This window comes from Lissotriton vulgaris, chromosome 11 (genome assembly GCF_964263255.1).
Source record: "Lissotriton vulgaris chromosome 11, aLisVul1.2, whole genome shotgun sequence".
Taxonomy (NCBI): Eukaryota; Metazoa; Chordata; class Amphibia; order Caudata; family Salamandridae; genus Lissotriton; species Lissotriton vulgaris.
In genome coordinates this window covers 273577818-273597490 of record NC_141699.1, presented here as the reverse complement: position 1 = coordinate 273597490, position 19673 = coordinate 273577818, and the positions used below count along the sequence as shown (strand labels likewise).

General features: G+C 47.9%; 1 protein-coding gene across 3 annotated transcripts in view; it reads left to right on the top strand.

Annotated features, from left to right (window-relative positions):
* The first annotated feature begins 1546 nt into the window (after nucleotides 1-1546).
* NF2 (NF2, moesin-ezrin-radixin like (MERLIN) tumor suppressor) overlaps nucleotides 1547-19673 on the top strand; it is a 484134-nt gene continuing 466007 nt past the window's right edge. The window contains exon 1 of one of the 3 annotated variants that reach the window (XM_086943228.1): nucleotides 1547-1870. In XM_086943228.1, coding sequence (XP_086799354.1) covers nucleotides 1757-1870 — 114 coding nt within the window. In that variant the 5' untranslated portion in view covers nucleotides 1547-1756. The remainder of the gene's footprint in view (nucleotides 1871-19673) is intronic. The other 2 variants (XM_086943229.1, XM_086943227.1) reach the window with 2 other exon arrangements.

The window sequence follows — 19673 nt, the reverse complement described above, 5'->3', positions numbered from 1 at the left end:
TTTATCAGGTTGTTGAGGTCTTTGTTTCTGGTCACATAGTTTATGTGGGACATGTTTTTAACCCATATGTATTGATTATGCATATGTTTTTAAAACTTTTTTATACATCTTGAATTCATATTGATCCTAAAAATATAATCTAGATTTTTTTTGGTTTGTGTTCAGTGTTGGCGATTGGGCGTGAATTGATGTTAGAAATGTGTATCTGTATGCTTTGAAGGAGCGCAAAGGGGTCTTGTTTTTATCAGAAGACTCTGGGGATGATCCCTGTGCTCAGAGTCTAGTTGGCCAATCTCCCAGCATGTGTCTGGCCTGTAGGACAGCTCCCTTCTGCAATTCCAGTACATAGATCCACTTCAAGCCCAGTATTGGGGCACCACACTCACTGATGCACCTCCACCCAAAAGTGGAGTGGCATAGAGTTCGGGCCATCATCGCAGTCGTTGTAGCGCGCAGCTGCAGCATGGGTGCACCAGTTGCCTCATATCAGTACTGCTGCCAGGTAGCCTGCCTCATAAATTAAATGGAGCGCTCTTTAATGATCAGTCATGAATCTCATCATTCAGGCAACCCTAGAACACAATTAAAGCGCATTCTATTTATATCTGCTGATCGAAGTATGCCCAGATAAATGCTAAAAATACGGCCTTAGGTGACTGCTTATTTTTGTTGGTGGGGCAAAGTGGTAGGTGGTGGGCCCCTGGTAGGGGGGTGGGCCTTAAGTTTCGTTACGCCACTGAGGTGGGATTGTTATACTGTTTTAAAAAGAGGTCAGAGAGACTTTGCCCCGAATGACTGTTTTCTGAAGTGAAAAATCTACACAAGTAAAATAATTATCTTCTTAAAGCTGAGAGACTGGGGGTCAGGCCATCAGCTCTGGATCAGTACATCTGGTGGCAGAGCTGGGGAAGGAGAATCACTCCCTGGTCTCGCTCTCTCTTCACAGGTTTGTTTACATTTACAAAAGCCACGATTCCCCTTCAGACTATACCTCACTAGTCTGGCATAGTCTGAATAGTAATTACCGCGTTTGTAAAACGTAAACAAACACGGGAGAGGGAGGAAACTAACTCCCCGGTTACTCTCGCTCTCCATACACATTTGTTTAAGTTTCACAAACGCCGTGAATTCCCCTTCAGACTATGCCTCTGGTAACCGGAGACAGTGAGACATAGTCACCAAGATACGCTGAAAATAAACGCACATCATGCTTCGGGAGGCAAAGAAAGCAGCAAAGTGAAATTACCGATCACTGAATCGGAATGAGAGGTTTGCTGGGGAACGGCGAGTCCTTGGTTGGCTGGTGATTCTGGCCAGGGTCTTCCTCTGGCAGTAGCGGCACACAACTAGGCCAACGCTAGACCTACTCCACACAGGAGTCGTGTCCGAAAAGGTAATAATTAACTACACTGCAAGTTCAGAAGTACTGTGGCTGGGTACCCTAAAGCTGTTCTCATTGGCCCCGATGCGGGCCAATGAGAACCAGCGAGCTCTAGGATTGGCTGGTGGCTTTCAAGCCAATCATAGATAGCTTTGTTTGTTCCTCACAGCAAAGATTGGAGCTACGTTGGTTATAGAAAGGCACATGATTGGCTGTGACTCAATAGCAGGTAAAATCACGGACAAATGGCGTATGTTGAAGAATCCTTCCCGGACAACGGATAGACGGCCGAATTTACGGTCCGTCCGTGAAACAGGACATGTGTCTCTTAAAGTCATAGAAGTGCGGCTGTCTTTGGGTTCATCGTAGTCCGTCATGGCTGGCGCGATTGCATCCAGGATGAGTTTCAGCTCACTGAAGAGGAAACAGCCAAAAACCTTCACGGTCCGCATAATCACTATGGATGCAGAGATGGAATTCAGCTGTGAGGTTTGTTTATTTGGTTTTCCTTGTACAGCGTCAAAACTCCTCCGTGGATGTTGTAATGTATGAAAGATGGAACCCTATTTCTTTACAGCTTCTTTATTCATCAAATGTAATGTAAGCAGGCCCACATACAAACATCAGTATAACGAGACCGGTCTCGCCGAGGTCTTATCCAAAAGTCACAGAACATTCTAAGGCATAATATAATAACAAACCCAAGGTGATTGGACAGTGTGTGCAGGTTCTAGTTTGAACGTATTCGTGTTACATGTACTACAGTATAATGTGTAAATGTTTGGATGAATGAATACAGCAATGTGATGTGTTTTGCGAACTTGTGTTAACTTTATACAACATCTCAATTTCCTCAAATAAAACAAAAAATAAATGTACATGTAAAGTCAGAAAATTGCACTATAAAGTCAGAATATTATTTAGGCAATGTAATCCTTCTGCTCGTGCTTTCTCATTAATATAAGATCACAATTAACATTAGTTTGTGAACTGACATCCTGTACAGATGGTGAACCAAAATATTGTAACAAACAATGACCATAAACTTCCTATGACACGTCAGCTTGCAAAACATTTTCACTTACATTATTGTTTGTGTCATCACATACCGCAACACCCCCTTCTCTTGAAAACGTTTTTTCAGTCAAATCAAAATACATTTGATCCTCATCATCTGTTAGTGTCAATCTTTTATGCATTTAGAATGTTTCTTGGCCATATTTTAACAAAACCGCATTCTTACTTCACCATTTTTTTTTTATAAAACTGTTTTTATTGTTATTATACAACACATCGGCATTAATCACAGGTTGTTTACAATTAGGTTATTTGACTCAACACAATTATTCGAGTTCATCTCTCCATACAGTTGAATAACATCACTCCTGACCCTGGGCCACTTGTGCACGATTTTCACTCTATTCTTCCCCAGAGTCATCGTCAGAACTGCCTCCATCAGAGTCTGGTATCGGATCGCATATATCCCCCCGGTATGCATTCCACGCAGCCCATATTTTAGTCCATTTCTGTGGGCACTCACGGTTCATGTATACTGTTCTTTCCACTAGCATATTAAAGTCCATATCCTTGCACCAAGTCCCCAGCAAAGGCTCCTCCCTCGCTCCCCACTTCTGTGCTATATTACGTTTAGCTACTATGAGTCCTAGTGTGACCCATACCTGCCCGTGGCGTGTAAAGTCGTTTGGTTCCCAGACATTTAAAAGGCACCTGCGCGGTTCCGGCAAAAGTGACACTGCCATTGCTTGCGATATTGTTCGTAGAACTGTTCACCAGTATTCTGCTATCATTGGGCAGTCCCATATTGTTTGGAAAAAGGATCCCTCTTTCCCGCACCCTCTGAGGCAAAACGGGTGTTGTGCTCTCCCCATTTTGTGTAGCGCGGTCCTAGTGTGGTAGGTGCGGTGCAGGATCTTTAATTGTACCAAGCGTAGCCTGGCTGGTATTCCCACTTCTCTAGGTGATGCAAGGGCCTCCTGCCATTCAGTTTCATCCATGTCGCCCACATTTTCAACCCATCTTATTTTTAGGTTTCGCCTGGCGTCCACTGCGCAGCAGTGTTCGCGCAGGCGAAATCTTATGTTTAGCAGTACGGGGCTTTGTCCTGCCTCTCTGTTCCATTGGCTAGCTCTATAAATTGAGGCTAGCCATTGGAAGAGAGATCTGTCCGTAATTGTCGGAGCAGATTCGTGGGCGTTCCGGTGATTTTTTTCACCCTGTTTGCAAGTACTCCCAAATGTTGGTACCAATTGGACAATAAATGAAGAGGAAAAACGTAATTTGCCCAAGATCACACAATTTGGTCTGGTGGTTAAACTGGGAATAGAATTCACATTTCCTGGTTCCTATAGCTACTGGACAGCATTTCTTCTTGTGCGAGGAAGTGATGTAATGCATTTGCAGTATCTGGGTCTGGGCAATGCCCTGGTTAATTGCTGTGGAAAAAAGAATTAGGCGTGAGGTCCAGGGGCCTCTTCCCTGGGTAAAGTACAAGTGGGGTTAGTCAGTTAGTTTTTCACACCTTACGTAGTGTATGGACAAAATAGAAGACACGTTCCCAACCCCGACCCCCCCCCCCCCCCCCACCCCCCCGTCCTTGTTTAATAGGCACATAGAAATTTAATTAAACCTCACCAAACTCCTACTCCTTAATGCATGCCATCCCATTAAACGTTTTGAAAGCATACTGTTCCCGCAGTCCGTTTGCCAGTTCCTGCCCACCCCCTCCCGCTGTCCGTGTGCCTGTTCCCGCCCCTGCCCCCCGCTGTCCGTGTCTCCTGGATGTGCAGTGGATTGCAGTTCACAGTACTTGCCTGGCCCAGTGTACTGTAGTGATGACTGTGTATGGTGGGTGACAGCTGGCTGTGTAATTGGACTATAGGTGACAGCTGTACTGTGGATGGCGGGTAAGTGTGCTGCTTATGACGATTGATTGCGCACTGTTGGAAGCTGGTTGGGAACAGTTACTGTAGGCAACTCCTAGTCGTACATTTTACAGGTGACAGCTGGCTGTGCGGTGTACTAGGAGTGACAGCTGATTGTGCAACAGTAGTGACATCTGTCTGCACAGTGGTTGTCATCCAGCTGTGCATACTATGATATGGGTGACACATGGATGTACATAAAGTAAAGTAACAACTGCTTGCATTGTACAGTGCATAGCAGGTTCCTGTGCAAAAATAGTAACAACTGGTTGTGCTCCGCGTAGAAAAGTTAGCAAGAGCCGGCTGTAGTTTGCTGTAAGTCACACCTGGATTTGCGTGTATCATGTATGACAATTGGATTTGGTCAGTTTGCGACAGATAGCGAGCAGTTTACTGTATGTGATTGCATTCTGTTTTGTACTCTAGGTTGATGTGCGCAATGCCCCGTGGCTGTAAGCTGAGTGCTCAGTATGACACAGATGTCAGCGTGCTCAGAAAAGTATTGTGGTTGGCAGCTAGGTTTTTGTTTTCCAGCTGGTGGAGCTGATTTTGCACTGTGTATCGTGGGTGATGGGCCTGGGCATGCAGTGTGTTTTGGTATAAAGCTTCATGTGTAGGGTATGGTCGTTGAACTGCACATCATAGGCTACATAGGTGGGTGCTTGCAGTGTATTTTGGTGACATAGGTCTGCTCAGTATAGGTGACATAGCAGAGCGCTTACAATATGTGAATGAGCTAGGTTGAATATATTTGTACAAAATAAGCATGCATTCTTTACAGTGTGCAGCTGCCTGCAAATGTGTACTCATTACAGAGCGTTGGTGCACAGTCCTCAACTTGTTTTCTGTACTGTGTGTGTGGCTAGCTTTTTTTGTAGGTGGCTCTATGTGTGGGTGGCTCGCTGTGTGTGTGTGGGTACAAATGCAATAAGTCTCGCATTTGCGAGAGATTAAGCTATTGGCATTGTAAGTGAAAATGCCATTTATTTATCTGTTTTCAAAACCAACAGATGAATAAAAAATTTGTCATTTACAATGCCAATAGCTCTAACTTTTACAAAGGCGAAACCGTTGCATTGTAAATGCTTGTTAACTGGGTCATTGGATCTGGTAGATTATTGATTACTTTACGATACGTAAGAGATGTGGCCTTCTTGGGCATGTGATCCTTAAGTAAGCGATCTTCTAAAGAGGACGCCCCAGCACCTCAGTGTCTGGTGGCAGCACCGCCATCAACGCGTGGCGTATTTGAGCATAACGGAAAGTCTTTGTCGGGCCCAGATCATATTGCTGCCGGAGCTGGTCAAATGGCAGCACCCTCCCCTTGTCCCAAAGGTCTCCTTCTGTTGAGATACCAATATTGCCCCACTGGTCAAATCCTCTGCTTTTTCTCAATTGTCCTAGCCTTTTAGTGTCCCATAGAGGTGTCAGTTTTGTAATTGTCCCTTTCCACCCCATCCAAATCTGTGCTGTGTGCCAAAGCGTAACCGTGTGTTTCGTGGGACCTAGTAGGGTTGCGACCTGCCCTTTGTTATATAATATTGCAAGCATATTTCCTGTGCCTAATTGGGCCCTGTCCGCCCTCTGCTTGTGATGTATGTTATCCATTGATTTATTATTTTGAGGTGTGCTGCCCAGTAGTACATCTGGATGTTTGGGAGCACTATTCCCCCATCGTACCAGCCCCGGTGTAACTTTGCTTGCGCAATTCGTGCTGGTCTGTTACCCCATAGTAGCTCGAACACCTGTGCTGCCACCTGTTTTAAATATGTTGGTGCTATCGGATACGGTGTGTTTTCATGGATGTATAAAAATCTAGGCAGTGCCATAATTTTGAACAATGCTGCCTTTCCTAACAGTGTCAAGGGAAGGGTTTCCAAGTGCTTCACATCTCGCTTCAGACATTCCAGTGGGGACGCTAAGTTTTTGGCGAAGAAATCAGCTGCGTCTGCTGTAACATGTATGCCTAAATATTTAAATGAGTCTTGTGTGACCACCAGGGGGCAGTTATCCGGGAGTCGTGGAGCGGGGCCCTGTAGGACGTATAAGACAGACTTCGACCAGTTAATGTTGTATCCAGATATCTTCCCAAACTCATCACATGCCTCTAGCAGTACTGATAAGGAGTTCTCTGTGTCAGTAAGATATACCAGGGCATCATCTACGTATAGAGAGAGGCGATCCTCCCATCCCTCCGTCCATTGTATGCCCTTCAGCAACGGTGTACCTCTGATCCATATAGCTAGGGGCTCTAGTACTAATGCAAAGAGGAGCGGTGACAAGGGGCAACCTTGACGTGTTCCCCTCGACAACGGCACGGCCTCTGATATGTGCCCGTTAGCTGTTACGCATGCCATTGGTTTTGTGTATAGAAGGCTGATCCATGCGCAGAACCTAGGGCCAAGCCCCAGGTGTGCGAGGACCGCGAAAAGGTAGTTCCACTCCACCATATCCAATGCCATCCTCTCATTCAGTGACACGAGAACCGCTGGGTCTGACAGTGACGGTGCTTTAGCCAGCACCCCATGAAGGCGCATAAGGTTAAGTGCGGTGTTTCTATTGGGCATGAAGCCGGACTGGTCTGGGTGGTTTAATTGTGGGAGATGAGTCATGAGTCTATTTGCCAACAGTTTAGCCAGAATTTTAGCCTCTGCATTTAGGAGTGAAATTGGTCGATAGGAGGTACGATCGGACGGAGGTTTTCCCGGTTTTGGGATAGCTACTATCGTGGCGGTGCGTTGGTCGAGGAGTTCGCCCTTTTCCGGAATGTCGGTGTACATTTTAAGCAGATGTGGGCTGATAGTTTGCGCTAGCTGTTTAAGATCCCATTAAGACCCAGTGCCTTTCCCGACTGCAGTGAGCCTATTGCCACCTGTATCTCATCTTCTGTAGGATCAGCCTCTAGTTCCAGTGTAGCCTCTTGGGATAGTTTAGGCATCTCTATATTGGTTAGAAATGCTGCCGCCTCTGCTTCTGATGCCCCTGATGTGGACGTGTACACCCCCCCGGAAGTATTTAGCTAACTCTTTTACTATATCCCGGGGGTCTGTCGTTAATCGCCCCTCCTCCGTCTGTATTTGCAGTATGCCTCTACTGCCTCTCTCTCGCCTATCTAGCCATGTCAGGAGTTTCCCGGCCTTATCCCCTACGTCATATATTCGGTGTTTGGTCGCTGTGTGGGCAGACACCGCACCATCCTTTGTTTTTAAGTACTACAGCGCTGTTTGCAGCTTTCACGATTTGTACACGTGCAGAGTACACTGACTCACCCTTTTGTACCTTGGCAGTTTATTTTTTAACAATCGACTTTTATTATTTTTTCGTCTTATCTATTTTGACAGAATTGTTAGAAGTCTTTGTTCCTTTTTTGCCTCTCCGCAGTTCTTTGTTTCACATGTAAATCTTAGTCATACATTTCTGCAAATTAAATTATAGAATTGTATCTTTTTCCAAATTTGTGTGTAAGAATATTGTTCACCTTTCTACAACATAATAATTAACAAGCATTGGAAATGCAATAGGTCTTGCATTTGCTTAAGTTGAAGCTATTGGCACTGTAAATGACAATGTCTTCTATCCATGTGTTATGGAGTGTATGTGGTGTGTAGTGGAATTATGTGGGTTGAATTGGAATTGTTTGATGAAATTATTGATCGTTCGATACCCTTGGCAATGTCATTGGCTTCATGCACTGTTGGATTTCTACAAGCCAATAACCTTCCTTGAACTTTTTTGAAATAAGAATAAAAAACAAATTGATCTCTTATGTAAACGCCAATCATGTCTTTGAATTTGCATGAGGCGGCAAGAACCCTTAAAGCAGCTATGTACTCTTCCATGCCTTTCTGTTCAGTTTGTTTGCCATGAAAAAACTGTCCTCCAATCATAACATTGGGTTTTTACGTAAATTGTTTTTGCATATGCTTGACTGTTTCCTCATACTCATTAAGGGGAATGATTTGCCCAGGTAGAGCTTCAAGCCTTCAGTCTATTGTGACACATATAGGGTTGACGATGAACGCTGGACTGATCCACGCTGCACGGTGTTAGCTTGCGCTACAACCATGCCGATTATTAAGTTATTGTGCCGGTAAAGTATGAGCGAGCCCATATACACTACAGCAAGCAGTATTTAAAATGATAACTCCGTAACTACCTGCTTCGTCAGAAGTCATAAAACTGCAGTTTCTCCTTTAGCACTGCAGGATATATAATTTTATGACTTTTTTTTTTTACGATTCTTCACAGCTGTTCCCATTTGTTGTGTAATTGTAGTGGAGCCACCTCTAATTCGTTTTTAGGTCTCAGCCTAGCGTACACTGTGCAGCAGTGTCGCGCAGCCAAGATTGAATCTTTTCCTAGAGTGGAGCTTGAACACGCCCCTCTTCTCCATTGGCTGGCTTCCTAAACGGAAGCCAGCCATTGGAGGAGAGTGGCGTCACTCCGTTCAAGCCGTGTCTTTTTGGGATAGAGGGGTTTGTTTTGGCTGTTCTTTCTCTCCCTGACGTCATCGGCAGAGAGCACGCCCCTCATCACGCTGCCTGCACGCTCAAGTCAGCTCACTGATTGGTGTTCCTTATTAAAAAAATCAGAGGGCCGACTGGCGCGTGCAGGCAGCATGAGCAGACTCTGCCTCGCTTTTCTTGTTACGGAAAGAGGGCCTTGTGAACGGCGTGTTGATCGCTAGCATGTCTTCCTGTGACCAGTGCAGCTCCCTTGTCTCCATATGTCCTGTTTATTAACTTTCCTAGCTTGGGCGTGGCTTGTGACTCCTCTGAACTATGCCCTCTACGTATTCTCTGATTCCCGAGTGAATTGGATTCCATCTTCTGGAGTGTTTTTGGACAATGTGAGTCAGGCGTGTCCCCCATTGGGGGAAGAGACGTGTATGTTATCGATCACATATACAATATATGACATGTAGTCCCCCGCTTGGTTCTGGCCTTTTCCCCTTTTAAATCTCCCCTTCGTGCTGTCCGCATTTAATCTCATAATCTCCAGATCATTTCGGACCCCGCAGGACCTTTAAAAAGCGCCCGTTTTCTCTTGCGAGTTGTTGAGAAGCCGAATAGTTATTGTCGGGCCGCTGGCTCCGTTGTGCCTACCCAGGAAGATGCAGGTAAATAAAGCTGAATTGGGCTTCTGGCTGTGAGCGCTCCCGTATCGAATAAAGGATTGTGCGCAAATCTTTTTTCCTCCCCTCCCCCTCCCCCCTCCTCCTCTTTTTTTTTTTTTTTCCCCCTCTTTTCTCTCCCCTCGCCACCCCGTTCCCAACCCTTTCGTCAATTCCTTCCTTTCCTATTGCCTTCCCCCCCCTCCCCTACCCGCATCGCCTCTAAAAATCAGCCAGAGGGGGTGGCCTGAGTGACCGTTCGTTTTATGCTTTAGAATGGGCGTGGCGGCCCGGCGCAATTAACAAACTGCTGACGTGCAGCTATATGCATTCACTTGCGCCTTTTGACCTTTCCTGTATATGTATGCCAAATAACTTTAAACTATCACTTTAGTGAGCCCTGGGTCGTTTGTGAAATCGGAGTTGTTTACTCGCGGTAACCCCCGGTAAAAGGGCAAATACCCGCCCTTTGCCTGACCTAAGACATGCCCAGTGTGTCTGTCCTATAACCGGCATGGTGCTGACATCCGTGCCTTATTCCCGGCCGTATATTTCTTATTTACCCTTTACTTATAAATAGTTATTAAAAATAGGGGCTCGTTTTGTATTATATTCCAGAATTGATTTCCCTCTCCTGGGATAGGGCTGAAAGCATACTCGTCTTCCGGACTCACAAGTTTACCATATCCTCCTCGAGATCGCCTATCTTTCCAGTGCCCCGCTACCGGCCTCTCATCTAGGTATGTGCCTGTTCTCATTTACAATAGCCTGGCTGTGCTAAAAGATCATACGAGGAAATTAGGATACCTATGTGTGTGCCTGATGTGTTTATCCTTTCTCAGATCTGTACCCAGAAAGGTGTTGAGGCCTGTTTCCTAACCTTGTATTTAACCCATCTGAAAGAACGTCCAGATAGAGAAAACCTCTAGAAAAAAATACTTGAATAACACTGCCTACTACGATCTGGTGGATCATTAGGGAAGTCCTCATAGGCTTGTAATGTCGGAAAAGAAGGAAAAAAATCTCTCTAGAGATGTGCATTTTTAGGTCTCGTAGTACCAACGCGCATGCGTTGTTCTTCGAGAGTATTGTAGGCGAAACAAACTCTTGAAACCAGCAAGGATTGTCCCCAATGCATGTGAGGTAATCAACAGTGACGCTACGCCAGCGTGCGCTTGGCCTCACTTCTCATTCACACCCCATATGATGTTCCCTCCCACTCGCTCGCACATCAAAGGCTGCTGCTCCCCCGCCAATGTGCTCCCGCCCGCCCCCCCCACAGCAATGCCAAGAGCTTGTTTTACTTAGCATGAAAATGTCCTCACTGTATAAAACGCACACAATTTCCGCTGGTAAGCCACGGAAAAGCTGGAACGTTTTCAACCTTCACATAGGGCAACAATTGCGAATTTCGCAACACAGCAAGGGCAAAAAATAAATTACAGATATCTACTTTTTTTTTTGTCAAAAGTATTTTTGTTGACAGTTTAATAAAAAAAACAGTAGAAATAGGCATGCGACAATCCCACACAGGGGGGGGTAGCCAGGGCAGTCGCCGGAAGACAACATGGAAGACTGGGGAAGGGTCCCTGTGATCAAGCCTCGTCATCTTTAAAAAGAATCTAAAAAACACTTTTGTTCTGGTCCATTCTTTTAGAGGCTCTTTCTGTTCAGCCAGTGGTGGGGGCTCAGGGTAGCAGTGCCGGGAAACTCTGAGTAGCTGTGCGCTTTAGAAATGCAGTGTAACATAACATAACATAACATAACATAGCGTAGTGTTGTGTAGGAAGGTAGATACCTAACTATGGTTACCCCCAACTTTTTTTGCCTGGTGTTTTGCTGGTTTTCCGACTTAGTTGGCCTGGGACCCTCCCAATCAGGACCCCAGGCCTACTTCTCACTCCCTAAAATGGATTCCATGTACCTTAGGTACATTTTCAATTGGTACTGGGCCGCCTTATCAGACCCTGTAACTCAGGGCATAGGTGTACCCAGGGCCTACCAGGGGCTGAAGCATGTATTATGCCACCCCTGGATGGCCATCTAAATCTGACACAACTGGCTGCACGACAGCTGGGGCAAGGTGGTGTAATCACCCTTTGCTTTAGATATAGTATACCTATATCTAACCCTAAAAATGGACACACAGATTCCTATCAGTCACTCCTATGGCAGGCCTTGACAATCCTGAAGGCAGAGTGCTTGGAATCGTGTGAAATGAGGCTCTGGCATGAGCTGAGCCCGTTTGCAGCTTGCGGAACCAAGTCCTAATAGCTGTTCCATGATAACGCATACCATATACTCTTAAGTGCATTATAATCCTCGCGGTTAAATGCTATCTTTGGTATTGCTTTATCAAAACATGTCGAGTAAGGTGTCATACGAATTGGAATACTAACCCCTCACCAATTCTGGTGACGGGGTTAGCATTCCACCCTTCCAGAGGGACACGACATGTATGTAACTGTGAACCCCGGTTAAAGTTAAGCGAAGCCTCCGCTCCACAAAATGGATGCTGCCACCACAGACACGAGTCTGACCTCCTGCTGCTGGGAGTCCTTCCAGCGAGGAGAGCTTGGACAAAGGGTTTCCTGTCCGGGGCGGTGCTAGCACCATCCCAGACAGGGTTTTGTGTATCCTGGGTAGGCAGGGCTTTACAGGAAGGTGACTGCTGAGTGGCACCCTGGTGCTCACTACGCATCTGCCGGCTAGAACCAGTTCCAGAGGCACACCAGCCCCTGGCCTGGGGAAAGTCTGGCATGGGAGAGGGGTGTAACCACCCCCCTTCCTGGTCCCACCCCTAGGGCAGGACCTAGTCGCGTACCCACCCCTTTCTTTAGGATAAAGGCAGGAGCGGGGACCCTTCCAAATTAGATCATCTTTGAATCAAGAAACGACTTTCTACGAAAGGACTTCAAGACTCTTCTCAAGATTTCTCCCTTGTGACTAAGGAGTAGTCACCCTGCATCCGCAGGCACCATCTAAGAACTCTGCGGTTTGCTGCACGTCCTTCCTCAGGAATCCGACCGACCAGCACGACGAGACCCGGCTTCCCTGGCACCTCTGACCTCTACAGCTAAGCTGAGAACCGTAGGTGCGACGAGACCTCGAGGGACCGGCCATCATCAAAACTGCACAGCCCTTATCCAGCACGACCGCCGAGGGATCCTCTGGTGAGTGCTTTGGGGTCCGAGAAGCCCCGACCCTGAGCAGCTCCAGCACCGAAGACCAGCCTCCCAGCATCTCCACGATCTGCGTGGGGCCCTTCTGCTTTTTGCTGCTCACCTCGTTGTTTGGCTACTAGCCCGCTGGCTTGTGGCCTTCTTAACGACGCCCGACGACATCACTGCTGCTGGTCTGGTTGCTCCAGACTGGCCCTTGCTCCCTTCCAAAAGAGGAGCACCCCGGACCCTCCTGGTCCACTCCAGACGCCATTTTGAGTCCACCGCGTGGGCTTGAATTTGCCAAGACTTGTTGCCCCAATCCTGGGTCCAGCGACGTCGACAGCATCATCCATCGTGGGACAGCTCGCTCCTCCATCCTGGTCGCCGACAACGCCTCCTGGTCCGTGACATCTGAAGAGCACAGCGTCGCCCACTCACCTAGTCGAGGTGACTACCATCCGGTGCCCTCCTGGTGCCACCTGACTACTGGCTAGTAGTCACGAACTTGGTCCCCTCAGCTTTCAGGTGTCATCCATCTTCGATCCAGGCTTGGATCAACTCGAACTATCTTCACTGGTCGCCTGCCAGCAACTTCTTTCTTCAGGCTCCTGGTTCGTCTACGAGGATTCCCGACGTCTTTTGAGACATATGCAGCTGCAGCCCCTGGGCTAGGTAACTTCGGCATTTCGGTGCCCCAGCATAGCCTCACTATCCAAGGGTCAGGATCCACTGTCGTTTTCGATCTACCTTATCGGGTTCGCCCGAGAACACTAACTATGTGAAATCTAGCTACCATAGCCTTTGTCCCGCATCCCGCGTGAGAGTGCACACTCTGCACCCGAGTCCCCTAGGCCTCCTACTAGTAATCTGAAGGTTCAGTAACGTAGTCCTAGCGATTCCAAAGCCTATTAGTACAGTACTTACCTGCTAGTAATTTCGCATTTCACTTCCATAGTATATGGTTTGTCGTGCCCCTCGGGCATTTGTGTAAATTGTGCAACTTATAGTATTTTCATAAGAGTTTTGTTGTGTGCTTAGTACCCTGTCCTCATAAAGAGTACAGGGCTGTTGTGATCTAAATAAATACACTGTTTATTTTCATAACACTTGTGTGGTGTCCTTTCACTTGGTGTTCAATGGGTATATGTGATGGTATAACAGCTGGCTTAACACGCCCTCTAGAGTTTAGCCCGAAGACTGCTCGTATCCACGCTACTAGGATAGCTGGTCTATAAGGTTGACTTACAACCAATCACCATAAGGGTTGTTTGGACTGATACAAAGTGCTCACTAGAATAGTGAACATTATATATCAGGCCAACTTCTCACATTGGTGAGCAGCGATTGGGATTTGAGCTTGCTGTTGTTTTACCACACGTATCCTAAGAATATCTTGTGAAAGATCACATAAGTACTTCAGGTACATATAACTTAGCTTAGAATACTCTGAGTTCTACTGAACCAGCTGTTGTAGCTCCTCAAGGCTTAGCACACCTTGGCTGCAACTTTTAGCAAGGGATCAGTAGGCAAACAAATAGTGTAGGTAGGTGCATCACTTACACCACACTAGAATCAGCATGTCAGACAAAGGAGGAAACTCTGAGTCTCCCCTTGTGTCAGTGGACCCTCCACAGGTCACTTCCAGATATGCTGCTCTTAGCTTTCAGGAGATGAGACAAGTGTGTACCTCCAGGAAACTAAAACAGGGATCTAACCCCACAATCCCATTTCTGATTGGTCTCTTGGAGACTTATGATGCTAGGAGGGCTGGTAACACAGACCCTTCTCATCCAGATGGGAACATGCCTCCCCTAGAGGGAACCTCAGGTGACCCTGACCTTATCCATCTCTCTGCAGAAGGTGAAGAGGAGGATGAAGATCTAGAGCCATCTGAGGACGAGGCAGACAAAGGTCCAGAAGTAGTTAGCCAGCTAACTAGGGACAACTTAAGCAGGCATGAGAATGGTACTAGGAGACCCCTGGGGCCCCTCTCAGGCCAGCTTAACATTGGGAATGGACGAGTTAGGTCTCTATCAAGAGGCTCTAACAGATCCATTCGAACCAATGGCTCTCAGGCCTCTTCTCACAGAGGGATGACATCCCCTCAGAGGAGAGTGTATGAGGCCAAAGTGAGAGAGGTCAATCTGAGGATTGAAAGGGAAGAACTTGCCCTGGCCAAAGAGAGACTTGCCTTTGCTAGAGAGCAAGAATTAAGTGGGACAAATCCCACTGGTGGCAGCATTCCCCCAAGGGAAAACAGGAGTTTAGATACTAGACACCTGAGTAAGATAGTGCCCCCCTTTAAGCAAGGGGATGATATCCACAAATGGATAACTGCTCTGGAGAGGGCTTGCACTGTACAGTGTGTCCCCCAGAGTCAGTGGGCAGCTATCGTGTGGCTCTCCTTTGAAGGAAAAGGTAGAGATAAGCTCCTCACTACTAGAGTTGAGGATGCTAACAATTACCAAGTCCTGAAGAATACACTGGTTGATGGGTTTGGTTTAACCACTGAACAGTACAGGTTGATGTTCAGAGATACCCAGAAAGGATGTACCATGTTACAACGCATACCATTACAACTACCTACTATTACAACGCGACCATTACAACGCATACCATTACAACGCATAGCGCTTTGAGGTGCTGGATAGTGGTAAGTATAATTTACTATTCTAACTCCAGTCCCCGTGGACACTAGGGAAGGTGTTGGATAGTAAATTATACTTATTCCCTATCCTAGAGCGCCCCCCAGCGCAATGCGTTGTAATGGTATGCGTTGTAAAAGTTGCGTTGTAATAGTAGGTAGTTGTAAAAGTTGCGTTGTAACAGGTGTATACCCCCAGAAAACTCAGTCTCAGGATTGGACTGACTTTGTTGATTTTGCCACTAAGGCTTTTGAAGGCTGGCTACTGGGAAGTAAGGTTACTGATTTTAAAGGATTGTATAATCTAATTATGAGAGAGCAAATCTTAAGTAATTGTCAGAACCAGTTATTACACCAACACCTGGTAGACTCTGATCTGACCTCTCCACAAGAATTGGGTAAGAGGGCAGACAAATGGGTCAGAACCAGGGTCAGGCCTAAGAACCAGGGTGGTGACCAAAAGAAGTAATCAACCAAGCCTCAAGAGAAGGGTGGGAATAAATCTTCTGATCAAACCACAGGGCCCCAAAATTCCTCTGAAAAGGGTGGGTCCCAAACTTCTCCCAAAACCCAAAAGAAACCTTATTGTCATACCTGCAAACAGGTAGGCCATTACAAAACTGACAGCAGTTGTCCCAAGGCCAACAACAATAAGGAGAACATACCCCCAGGTAATACTCCCAGACCTCCTGTTACCACTAGTGGTAATCTCTCAGGTGGTGGGAGTGCCCCCAAGAATGTGGTGGGCATTACTTTGGGTAACCAGGTGGACTATGGCCTAGCCAGGTCCCCTAACAACACTCTTGTCTGTGAGACTGGCATGGGGTTTGCCAACTTCACTACTGGTTCCCACATTTTGGGAAAGTATAGACAAGAGCCCTTTATCAATGGTCAGAAAGTTGAGGCTTACAGAGACACAGGGGCCAGCATCACCATGGTGATTGACCATCTGGTCCCCTCTGCTCAACTGACCCCTGGTTTCCTTTATCAGGTGACAGACGTTCATGGAGTGAAAAGAAGGCATCCCATGGCAGTAGTCGAGCTCAGTTGGGGTAATGTCACAGGGCCCATGAGAGTGGCAGTGACAGATAACCTACCTGTAGATTGCTTACTGGGGAATGACCTGGAACTCTCAGCATGGGCTGAGGTGGAGCAAGAAACTCACTCCAGGATGATAGGCCTACCCAGAAAGGTTAGTGGGGCAGTAATAGCTACAGCCCCAGTCCAAGCACCATTCCTCCCTGAAAAGGTTGGAAGAGCAGTGGTAGCCACTGCCCAGGCTCAGACAGACTTTCCTGAACAGGATAGGAGGGCTGTGACAGTCACAGCCCAAACACAGACTGAGTGCCCTCCTGAAAAGGTTGGTACAGTTGAAATGGTCTCAGCCTCTACTCAGACAGATAGTGGGGTTGTGAAGCCTGAAACAATGGATCACTCCACCCAAACTGAGAGCATTGAGGAGGAAGAAAAGTCTTCCCCCTCCCAGACACTAGGTGAGAGCCAGCCTCCTCAGGGAACTGACTCTACCCCTGGTGAAGGAACTGCCCCAGAGGTAGTCAGGCCTAGCCTGGCAGAGCCCCTGATGGCAGTGGACCCCTCCCAGGTGGGACCCAGTCTGGAGCAGGTAGCCTGCACCTCTCAACCCTGCCTCCATCAGTCCAGGGCTGTAAAGGTCAGGAAGGCCAGTGGTGGACCCCAAAGGGCCCCCTGTGCAAAAATCCCCAATCAGCAGATTAGGATCACTGAAGCTAGTAGTCCTAGCCAAGTGAAAATAAAACACACTCCTGAGGGATCCCCCTTAAACTTAGTTAGGGAACTCCCACAGCTGGACACTGCTGGGCACAGCCAAACCTGGGGCCTAAAAACCCCAAACCTGACCTGTCCCTCCAGTAAGCCAAACAGAAGGACTCAGCCTCCAGCTTTAGGTAGCCAGATGTTGACCCTGAGAGCTCATAGCAACTCAGTACTGGAAAGAAAGGCACATATGGTGGATAGTGATTGGAGGAAGTTGAGCCCAACAGTAGTGGAGTCTCACTTCAGTACTCCATTCCCATACCAGCCTTTTACTTTGCCAAAGCACACCACAGGTAGTGATTCCCTATGGTGGAGACCCTCAGGTACCCTTAGGGTGAGGGGTTGCTTAGTGGACCATGATACAGGGGGTAACCATGCCAGTGCATGTACCACCTCATATGGCCACTCAGGCAATATAGGCTTACCTGGTCAAGGATAGCCTTATCTCCTTTCGTTTGGGGGGGGGGGGGTTGTGTAGGAAGGTAGATACCTAACTATGGTTACCCCCAACTTTTTTTGCCTGGTGTTTTGCTGGTTTTCCGACTTAGTTGGCCTGGGACCCTGCCAATCAGGACCCCAGGCCTACTTCTCACTCCCTAAAATGGATTCCATGTACCTTAGGTACATTTCCAATTGGTACTGGGCTGCCTTATCAGACCCTGTAACTCAGGGCATAGGTGTACCCAGGGCCTACCAGGGGCTGAAGCATGTATTATGCCACCCCTGGATGGCCATCTAAATCTGACACAACTGGCTGCACGACAGCTGGGGCACGGTGGTGTAATCACCCTTTGCTTTAGATATAGTATACCTATATCTAACCCTAAAAATGGACACACAGATTCCTATCAGTCACTCCTATGGCAGGCCTTGACAATCCTGAAGGCAGAGTGCTTGGAATCGTGTGAAATGAGGCTCTGGCATGAGCTGAGCCCGTTTGCAGCTTGTGGAACCAAGTCCTAATAGCTGTTCCATGATAACGCATACCATATACTCTTAAGTGCATTATAATCCTCGAGGTTAAATGCTATCTTTGGTATTGCTTTATCAAAACATGTCGAGTAAGGTGTCATACGAATTGGAATACTAACCCCTCGCCAATTCTGGCGACGGGGTTAGCATTTCACCCTTCTAGAGGGACACGACATGTATGTAACTGTGAACCCCGGTTAAAGTTAAGCGAAGCCTCAGCTCCACAAAATGGATGCTGCCACCACAGACACGAGTCTGACCTCCTGCTGCTGGGAGTCCTTCCAGCGAGGAGAGCTTGGACAAAGGGTTTCCTGTCCGGGGCGGTGCTAGCACCATCCCAGACAGGGTTTTGTGTATCCTGGGTAGGCAGGGCTTTACAGGAAGGTGACTGCTGAGTGGCACCCCGGTGCTCACTACGCATCTGCCGGCTAGAACCAGTTCCAGGGGCACACCAGCCCCTGGCCTGGGGAAAGTCCGGCATGGGAGAGGGGTGTAACCACCCCCTTCCTGGTCCCACCCCTAGGGCAGGACCTAGTCGCGTACCCACCCCTTTCTTTAGGATAAAGGCAGGAGCGGGGACCCTTCCAAATTAGATCATCTTTGAATCAAGAAACGACTTTCTACGAAAGGACTTCAAGACTCTTCTCAAGATTTCTCTCTTGTGACTAAGGAGTAGTCACCCTGCATCCGCAGGCACCATCTAAGAACTCTGCGGTTTGCTACACGTCCTTCCTCAGGAATCCGACCGACCAGCACGACGAGACACGGCTTCCCTGGCACCTCTGACCTCTACCTACCTCTACAGCTAAGCTGAGAACCGTAGGTGCGACGAGACCTCGAGGGACCGGCCATCATCAAAACTGCACAGCCCTTATCCAGCACGACCGCCGAGGGATCCTCTGGTGAGTGCTTTGGGGTCCGAGAAGCCCCGACCCTGAGCAACTCCAGCACCGAAGACCAGCCTCCCAGCATCTCCACGATCTGCGTGGGGCCCTTCTGCTTTTTGCTGCTCACCGCGTTGTTTGGCTACTAGCCCGCTGGCTTGTGGCCTTTTTAACGACGCCCGACGACATCACTGCTGCTGGTCTGGTTGCTCCAGACTGGCCCTTGCTCCCTTCCAAAAGAGGAGCACCCCGGACCCTCCTGGTCCACTCCAGACGCCATTTTTAGTCCACCGCGTGGGCTTGAATTTGCCAAGACTTGTTGCCCCAATCCTGGGTCCAGCGACGTCGACAGCATCATCCATCGTGGGACAGCTCGCTCCTCCATCCTGGTCGCCGACAACGCCTCCTGGTCCGTGAGATCTGCAGAGCACAGTGTCGCCCACTCACCTAGTCGAGGTGACTACCATCCGGTGGCCTCCTGGTGCCACCTGACTACTGGCTAGTAGTCACGAACTTGGTCCCCTCAGCTTTCAGGTGTCATCCATCTTCGATCCAGGCTTGGATCAACTTGAACTATCTTCACTGGTCGCCTGCCAGCAACTTCTTTCTTCAGGCTCCTGGTTCGTCTACGAGGATTCCCGACGTCTTTTGAGACATATGCAGCTACAGCCCCTGGGCTAGGTAACTTCGGCATTTCGGTGCCCCAGCATAGCCTCACTATCCAAGGGTCAGGATCCACTGTCGTTTTCGATCTACCTTATCGGGTTCGCCCGAGAACA